The 9,358-nt window shown below is 50.5% G+C and overlaps 1 protein-coding gene across 1 annotated transcript; it reads right to left on the bottom strand.

Annotated features, from left to right (window-relative positions):
- Nucleotides 1–1,067: 1,067 nt before the first annotated feature.
- Nucleotides 1,068–8,732, bottom strand: LOC121488739 (putative DBH-like monooxygenase protein 2). Its single transcript, XM_041751064.1, has 13 exons — nt 8,445–8,732; nt 7,407–7,553; nt 6,768–6,929; nt 6,466–6,549; nt 5,525–5,692; nt 5,233–5,335; nt 4,878–5,044; nt 4,439–4,530; nt 4,113–4,209; nt 3,912–3,971; nt 2,483–2,613; nt 1,619–1,733; nt 1,068–1,310 (listed from the first exon to the last, which is right to left on the bottom strand). Exons 1-13 carry the CDS (start codon nt 8,730–8,732, stop codon nt 1,068–1,070), a joined length of 1,857 nt encoding a protein of 618 aa, XP_041606998.1.
- Nucleotides 8,733–9,358: the final 626 nt, after the last annotated feature.

A 9,358-nucleotide genomic window follows, 5' to 3' on the forward strand; every position in this document is an offset into this window, starting at 1 on the left:
AGGGGTCCCTTGCACATGAACAATGAGCAAGGCAATTCATAAAGTAGCATGGTGACTTTAAGTCTCAAAGGCACCACACAGGTTCTCAATCTTAGAAAACAGAAGTGCCCCCCAGAAGCCCAGAACAGCCATGACCAATACCCCTTTCTTGTCGATTGTGGTTGCAAATTGCAACCTGACTCCACAAACCATTTGGGTCTATTCCCTACTCTGTCCATGTGAACCTTCTTGACATCCCCTGCAGAGTTATGGATTGCCCCTCTCCACCTTGGTCTTGACTTTTTCAGAGCCCAATTCAGCTTGCCCTGCCAATTAGCCTCTTGACCCCTCATGACTTGATTGTTGAGAATGTCACACTTGGTGGGATAAGTGAAAATCATCTGATGGTAGAGGCACAGGTGAGGAGACCAAGGACTGCTTTCAATGTTGCCTTTTGGCAACCGGGTCCTCAAATGCCCTCTGGATGCCTTATACTGAGCCATTCAAGAGACCTCCCAGCTGCCTCCCTGGGCCAAAGGCTCAAAGGAAGGAGATGGCAACAGGAAGCGGTTTGAATTCTATTTAATCTGTTGTCTTGAACTTTGTCCCCTATAAACAGAGCCTCTCTCTTTACTACAAATCACACATGTGGCTTGCTGCCTCTGCCTCATAGGGAAGGCTGGACAAAAAAATGCCATAAGAAAAAAGAAACAGGAGCCCCCTTTAGGGTCAGCATGGGCAAAGGAGGGCTTGCAGCCCCCATCTCCCCAGGTGGCATCCCCTTAGGTAAGCTGTAGCATCAGGCTTCTCAGAGAGTGAGCCAGCCTTGAATCCAGATTTTGTCAGAAAACATGTGGTCTCATTATTGTTTCTAAAGCTTCAAAAGATGAATTGCATCCCTGAGCATGGAAGGAAGAGCCTTTATGGAACAAGTGCAATCACCCAGGCCTACAATGCTGTGGCCTGATTGTGGGAAGGGGGACAGTCAGGGTCTTTGGTGAGCCCAAGCAGAGGGGAGTTTCTGTATTTGATATTAAGGGGAAGGCTGAGCAGAGTGGAACCTGAGTATTTGACATGAGGATACAGTATCAGACTCCAACCTTCAGGGTGGCAAGAAGCCAAGAAAGAGCCCCCTGCCCAAACAAGAGGGCAGCCAGAGGGAGGCACCTCAGGGTAGCAGTGCTGGAGCTTGAGAGGCCCACTGGTGCAGCCCTGAAACCTGCAGGGGTTTTGTCCTGGGGTTCCGCTTTGCCTCCAGAGGACTCCAAGCAGGGTCCCCGAGTAGTAGGGATGATTTCTGGAATCCAGCCTGTCGTATTTTCCACCACCTCCTGCAGGACAAGGGAAATGGGAGAAAATGGGTAAAGGCAGAAGCCTCCCCCACTCATTTCCTTTCTTCCACACCTACTTGGTGATCCCCAGTCCCTGCAGCCTCACAAACTAGCTGGGAGACTCCAGCCACCCCACTCCAGAACAGCATCAGTCGATCTTTCTACTCCCCAGCCACTCCTTCCCTGACCCAGTATTCCCACCTTTGTAGTTCATCAGCCTCCTCCTTTCTTTTCCTGGCCTGGCCCTACACCATCCCAAACCCCTCCATCCCCAGCCCTGAGAGGGTGCTGGCTCCTGGGACACTCACATCGATGGTCTTTATTATCACCATCTGCTGGGCGTCCTTGCAGGCTTTCTCAGCCTTCTTAATGTTCTCTGGAGTCCACTCAACATTGTTCATGGCCATCATGCCCTCCATGGAGCTGCCGTGGGCAGGGGAACACATGATAGGCTAGGATCCACTCAAATCTTTGACAAAATGCCCTCATGTTTGTTAACAATATTTCCGTGTCAACAAGAGCCAAAAGGAATGCCTCACAACTCAAGAAGACAACCATGATTCTGGCAGAAAGAGAAATAGCAAAACTCAAAGATGAGAATTTTTCTAAAGTGAAAAAGAGCAAGTCCTGACTCTTTAAAGACGTAGTTCTTAACCTGGAGGTCATAAAGTCCTGGATGGAATGACTTCAGGGAACTTGTAAAGGCCCTGAAATTGTGTGTGAAATGGGTGTGTCTGCACAAAAGTGCCTTTTCCTTGGAAAGGAGTTTCAGGGCTTTCATCGAATCTCAGAGACAACCTTCACCTCTAAATAATTAAGGGTTATTACTTGAAAGTAAACAGTTTTGACTGAGTCAGAGAGCACATGAGAAAAAGGCAGACGAGGAATCTATACATAAGTGATCTAACTTTTAGAGATCTGTTCTTATCTGCTTTTCTGAATGACCTTAGTGGTATGGGAGGGATGCTATTTTGTCTTATGTCAGGGCTTTGAGAGTCAGACATCGACAGAAGCCAGGGTTAGGATGGTTGGCGCCAACAAGGCAGCCCACCAACGAATCCTGACTCACTAGTGTAGGGGGGAGTAGGTGGTCTTCCTTTTCTTCCTTCCCCGATCTTCCCCAAGACCCCTCCCACACACACTTGAAGGTCTCATCTTCCAGGATGACTCACTCTGATACCTCCTCCCCCAGCTCATGGGCCACATGGATGATGTCAGGGTACCCCATGCAGCTGGAGATGTTGTTTCGGGGATAGTAGAAGAGGAAGATGAGGCACATCTCATTAATGGTGCTGGGACCCCCCTGGGGAAGAAGAGGGAGAAAGAGATGGAACACAAAGTTACTAAGGCAAGCAGAGAGTTGGGAAGAAGGCAGGCAGAAAATAGGGCAGGTGGTCGTTGTGCCAATGATGCCATTTTCCTTTTCCCTGAACCTACAACCAGCTGCCTGATGGTTACTTCCACTTCTTACCCACTCTTTCCTCTCCCTTCCTCTCCCTCCAATTGGTAGATAATCATTGATATTATTTCCTAAGCAATATCCCATATATCTGTCCTGTCCCCTACATTGCCACGGCCTTTGCTCTGGTTTGAGAAGATAAAATGGTTGAGGAGATGAGAGAAGATATTGAGTTTCCTGAAAAAGCCACTCCCTTTTGAGTTTCTCCAGGATTCCCCATCTCCACATGTCCTAAAGCATGACCTACTCAAATATGTCACATGTTCAGTTCACCGCAGTGGGACCTTATGGTTTTTCCCCTGTGACTCCCCTCCTGCATTATCCCCATTTGTCTCTTACGGTATGTATCACTTTCTACCTCACACGATAATAGCATATATGGCTGTAGTTTCTTCCTCGACAGCATGCAACCCCTTTGGAATCCTATGAGCACTGAACCACTCCTGGCACTCCAAAGGGGTGGTGTTCCTTGTAGACCATCACAACAGTGGTTAACTCTAATTGAGAATTCACTACAAGTCAGGCAATGATCTAGATGCTTTACGTAGGTTAATCAACTCTCACAACAATCTTATGAGATACTGTTATTAGTTCTTGTATGAATTAGAAAACTGAGGCATAAAGAGATTGAATAACTTGTCTAAGGTTAGAAAGCTACCAATGATTATGTTGACATTCAAAGCCAGGCAAGAAGGGACTCCAGGGTGGCTCAGTGGTTGAGTGCCTGCCTTTGGCTGGGGTCGTGATCCCGGAGTCCTGGAATCGGGTTCCACATCAGGCTCACTGCAAGGAACCTGCTTCTCCCTCAGCCTGTGTCTCTGCCTCTCTCATGAATAAATAAATAAAATCTTAAAAAAAAAAAAAAACAGGCAAGGAGACCAAAAGTCCATGCTCTGTGTCACTCTGACATGCTGTCTGTCCGGGGTCTTAGTGGGTCATCAACAGAGAAAGTAGGGGATCCTTGCACCCATCTTACAACCACCGGGGTGTGAGAATATGAAATCCCCATGTGAATGGGTAACACCATTGGAGGAAGAAAAGGGCTTCATCTGGAATAATCAGAGTCACTCGATAGCCAAAGCCAGGGATGGGCTCTATTCTGAGGCTTCGTCCTTGACTGTGACGGGAAGGGAGGTACTTACAAAAGTCAAGGAGTCCCGGTCCAGCGTCTGGTAGTGACACTCTACCAGCAGCTCGTCTCCCTATTGAGAGTGAAACACGAAGGCTGACAGTAAGACACGGAAGGACTGGTGACAGCCTTAGAGCTCCCTTGGCTAACAGTGATGAGCTCCCATCCTGCCTCCCCACCCCGACTCCAGTCCTGCCTCCCAGCAGGCTCCCACCGGTTTGATCTCCACTCGATTTGGTAAATCCCGAGTCTCCTGCAGATTGAAGTCATAGGAATCATCTTTGCAGATTGTTTGGAGCTGTGTCCCATTTCTAGAGGGAACGAAGCAGTGTATGAGCTCATGCTGGGGGCACAGGTTGCCCATAAAACAAAAAAAGCTCCTCCTTCCACAGTCTTATTCTGGTCACCTCTACTCTAGGGATAGTTCTAGTTCTTCCTTACTCCCAACCAAGCATAACCCTATGCTGCAGAATAAATAACTATCCTCAGATTTGTTCCCACATGCCGATGGGAAAGCTTCAAGTCCACGCCTTCCCTTACCTGTATTGCACAGCCTGCAGAGCGCGGCCAGCCAGGTGGGTGTGGAGCAGGTAGCCGTACACCTGTATGTCAGGCACTGGGGCCCCATTCATCTGTGATAGGGAGGAGACCCATCTGGTTTGTTAGGAACTCTCGTCTTGCCCTGCTCCTTGATTTGCCCCCTTAATATGGAATAGCTTCCTCTTATGACCGACACAAGCCTCTTTCATTCTTACTGAGCCCTCCCAGACCCTCCTCCTGCCCCACCCTCCAACTCCCAAAGCCCAACTCCTTCCTTCCCTTGCACGATCCAGGTTAGCAGTTTTCCCGAGCACCAGGCTAGGCTGTTGGCCATTCGCCAAGTCCCAGGCTCAGGCTGTGTGTGCTTATGGACCAGCCCAGATCTGTGATGGGAAACAAGAAACTTCAGGAAGGATGTGCCCCCCGCCCCCAGCCTCACCTCCTCAAACTTCTCCGTCTTGCACAGCCCATAGGACAGGAAGGACTCTGCGCCCGGGGGTATGAAGTGGATGGGGAAAGTGAAGAAGCCCAGCTGGAGGACTCCCATGTCGTATTTGCGCAGCTGTGCGGTGTAGTATAATCGGATCCCCGAGGAGTCATACACACCTGGTGCAGAATGGAACAGTGACAGAAGGCAAGAGAGCTGATCACAATGTGGGAGCGAGAGACCCAGGAAAGCTGAGACAGGGCTGTGACCAAGACGAGCCTGTGTGCTTCCCACAGCACCTTCCCAACACCTAAAAGCATCAGCCAGCCGCACCAGCTCTTCCTCCAAAAATGTTCTAGATGCTCACCAGGAAGGTTGTGAAAATTGCTGTAGTGAATCTCCAGTCGGATCCACTGGGGGTCCAAGGGGGTCCCAAGAGAGACACCCACATCATCTGGAAACTGGTAACTCTGTTGGATGGAGGAAGGTTTGGCAGCAAGGAGGGCCAGGTGCTAGGTGCAGGGGCCAGGACCTGCCTATGTTTTCTGGCCCTCATCCCAGACCTCCCCTGCCTCCTGGTTCTCCATCAGTCCAGCAATCCCAGTCTCCTGACACCATGCACCCCCTTAGCCACCTATTTCCCTCATCTCAGGACTCACTGTGCCCCCGACAGCCCAGCCTACGATGACCTGTGAGCAGAGGGAGAAGGCAGGGTCAGCTCCATAGCAGTCACTGATGCCGGTGGGTAGAACGCTGGCATTGCCACAGGCATACACCAGGATGTGATGCACCATTGTCTCATCATGCTCCACCATCTTGGGCTCAAACTGGGTGAGAGAAGGAGGGCAGAGCATGGTCAAGATCTATGTCAAGTCCTATCCCCCCACTCCTTTGCCCCAAATAAAACTACACCCATTCCCCATTTCTGTTTCTCTTCCTTCTCCATTTGTTCTGTTTTTCTTCCCCAAACCATCACTTACCCCCAGTTCTGTCTGACTTCTCTCTCAGCCCCTACCCTTTTAAACTCCTTCCCTGAGTGTGTGACATACCGAATCTAGCTGAGACAATCCCCCAGACTTCTGAATTTCCCTTAATAACCTCACCAGTTCACTGTATCTGAGCACAGGCCTCATTGGATCCTGCTCTAAAGAAAAAAAAATGACTCCCACACATTTGCTAGTTATTGTAAGATCCAAATTTGAAATCCCTCAACTGTGAAATCAGGCGATCAAGTTGGAGTTCCCTCTAGCCAAAATTCACTGACCTGACAGCCTTTGGCCCTGTCCTCCAAGCCTGAACTTCCTCCTAGGCCATGAGTACGATTCTGGGTCCAAGGTAGGGCTCAAGACTTTGCTCTTTGGAAACACTAATTGATGACCTCCATCGAAATCTCTGCCGCATTGTGGGGCTTGGTTAGAAAAGTGTTGGGAGCTACAGTTCTGGGCTCAGGAAAGCATGAGCCCCCCCTCCCCCACCAAATCTGACTTGGCCTCCATATTCTCCTGGCTACTTCTCTCCAGCTTCCTCTCAAAATTTCCTGAACACCATCCCTTCTCAGTTGGCTGTGCTCACTACCTTGTCCATGTCTGGTTCCCCATACCTTGAAGATGTGATGCTTCTTGCTAACGATGGGGAGAGGGAGGAAGGTGCAGGCATACGTGGTGTCATCCTCTGGAATGAGGAACTGGAGAAGGACACACAGACTGAGCTGGGTTGGAAATGAGCTCTCCGAGAAGCCGGGGAAGGGACAGGCCCACTTGGCATACTCAGGGGGCTGGGGGAAGTCACATTTACCTCGATTCAAGGAACATACTGGGTATTGGGTGCCAGAGTAGGGTCTGGATTGAGTGGGAACATGGGAAGGAGGCTTTGAGGTGGCTGGGTGGGGTGGGGGCCTCTTACATCAGTGATCTCCAGGTCATGGATGATGGTATCTTCAGGAATGTCAAGGTCATCAGGGTGGACTATTTGTAGCAGGAAGATTGACTTGACAAAAGTACGGTCCCGGTCCAGCTTCAGAGTGTCATCCAGGCCATAAGTGGCCAGCACCCTCATGGTGTCACTCTAGGGATGTCAGCGGCATTGAGGTGCTGCCCATGAGCAGCACTTTGCACATATCCACACCCAAGAACTGACACAAGCCACTTGCTCACATCTACACAGTGGAACAGAAAGAGCTTCCAACTGGAGGTCAGAACTAGTTGGGTTCTAGTTCTACCCCAGAGGCCAACTTGCTGGAAACTTTGAGCAAGGACATCCCTTCTCGATGCCTGTGTCCACATCTGGGAAATGACACCCTAACGTTCAGGGAAATGAGGCAAGGTTCTTGGAGAGGGGAACCCAGGGGAGGTTGAGGTGGGTGCTTAATCAGTGGGCTTGTGGATTTGGAAGGGAGCACAATGGAAAGGCAGAGAGGGACAGGACCCCTGGGAACTGTGACTGCTGCCTGAGACACATGCATATACCAGATTGGTGGTGACTGAACCTCCCCAGAAGGAAAAGCTGCTTAGGATTGGGTGCTTTCTCCCCTTACTGTTTTACCGTAATGTCTTGGTCGTGAGGGTCACAGGAGCGGAAGGGCCTGGAGAAGCGCATGGTGGTGTAGACAGCATCCTCCGTCAGCCCCTGCAGCTCAGCATCCTGGCTCCCGTCCTCCTCCAGGGTGTCTTCATCTACCAGGTGCTGATCCTGGGGTCCAGTGAAGATCAAAGAGAAAGAACAGGAAACCCCTGTGGTCATGACTTCAGAGCAGCTGTTCCCTTTAGCAACCCAAGCTACTAAGTTAGCAGGACCCAGGTCTTCTTTATTTTGTACTTTGCTCCTGGGACAGAGCATGATGTCAGGGTGGATCCCTGCGGCAGAGAGGTGGAGAGTGTCTGATAGGGTTTCACCCCTTGACCTTGCTTCACTGCTCCTGTTCCAGATTTCAAGTCCATAAATCCTAGCGTTCCTGCATCTCCAGCCTTGAAAGTTCACTCACCCTCTGAACTCTCTATGCTATTTGTCCTCTGTTGTGGCTCATGACATTGATACTTCCCCCTATAAATGCAGATCCGATGGGTGAGATTGGGAGATGGGCAAGCTGCTTCTTCATCCGTAGAATGGGGTAATAATCATCCACCTCGTAGTGAGGTTGCTAGGTTTAACATGCAGAGATTTGGGAGCAACGCTTGGTTGATCAAAAGTATGTGACAATTTTAAGCTATTATTATTGTAGCTGCTTCTGTGGTTATTAGACCATTTTATGCTGCGGCCCACCTGACTGAGCCTAATGGGAATTAGGGCTGGAGACTGGGTCATCAATAACATGGACTCTCCCCCATTGCCTTGCATTTAGTGGTTCAGGACTCCCTCAGTCCGGTGATTCCATTTCTTAGCACCTTAGGACCATGGAGCCTGGAAGGCCTAGTTTGGAAACTCTCCAAAGGACCATTTCTGTAGGGAGAGGTCAGCAGTCAGCTGGTGTTCTGGGCATGGGCCTGGATATGTTTGGAAAATGTGGATCCTTCCTGGACTCAGAGCCATCCTCAACTCAGCAAGGGACCTTCATCCATGGAAGGGGGCCACCCTCAGACTTACCGAGAAATAGACGTTGCCGTCGGGCAGGACTCCTCCAACAACCAGATCGCTCCCCGTTCTGGTGTTACGATTTGTGACACCCAAGCCCACCCAGCCAGCTGTCCGGACCTGCAGCTCAAAAGTGATGATCTCAGCCTCAAGGTCAAAGTCCCAGCGCAGGAAAATGACGTTGGACGGATCTAGGAACCTGGAATAACGCAGGCGAGATGTGGGACCGAGGCCTTTGCCTGGGGAGGGGACTACCAAGGCCGTAAGTAGGAGAAGCCTGAAGAGAAGGGCACAGGTCATGGCTCCTGGGGTCTGGAGCATCTCTCCTACAGATGGACACGCAGGAAGTATGGGTTTATATGTGCCCCTACCTGTGCCAGGCACCGTGCCATGGGGGAGGGACAGACTGGGGCTCTTCTGATATGATTATCCTCTGGATTCAGAGTGGTGCCACTTACATAACTCTGGAGGTATGAGTGTCCAGAGAGGGTACAGAGAAGATAGCCCTTGCCCTGGAGTGGGGTCCTGACGCAAAATTCTCGGGAATAGATCATTTAGACTCTTGCACCCCAACCCCATGCCAGTGTCCTGCCAATGGGGACCCTGCAGAATCGGGGGGGGGTGGTTTTTCCCTGCCTCTCCTTCCTTGTCTTTCTCCCTTTCTGCAACCCCCATCCCTGTGTCCTTGGATGTCCTTAGTGAACACTCTGCCCTCTGGCACCTGCCCCCCCCCCAGCTTTTATGGGCATCTTCTATATCTGGAACTGGGGCAGAGCAGAGAGTGGGGGCGAGAGTGATTACACGCAGCAGAGGAAGGAGAGAAGTTTTGGAGGAGGCGTTCAGGGAAGGTGATGATTTCCATCTCTCGGAGGAGTCTTAGCTACTAATCCCTGGAAGGACACATAGAGGTGAAGGAGCCATAATCA

This window comes from Vulpes lagopus, chromosome 4 (assembly GCF_018345385.1).
Source record: "Vulpes lagopus strain Blue_001 chromosome 4, ASM1834538v1, whole genome shotgun sequence".
Classification (NCBI taxonomy): domain Eukaryota; kingdom Metazoa; phylum Chordata; class Mammalia; order Carnivora; family Canidae; genus Vulpes; species Vulpes lagopus.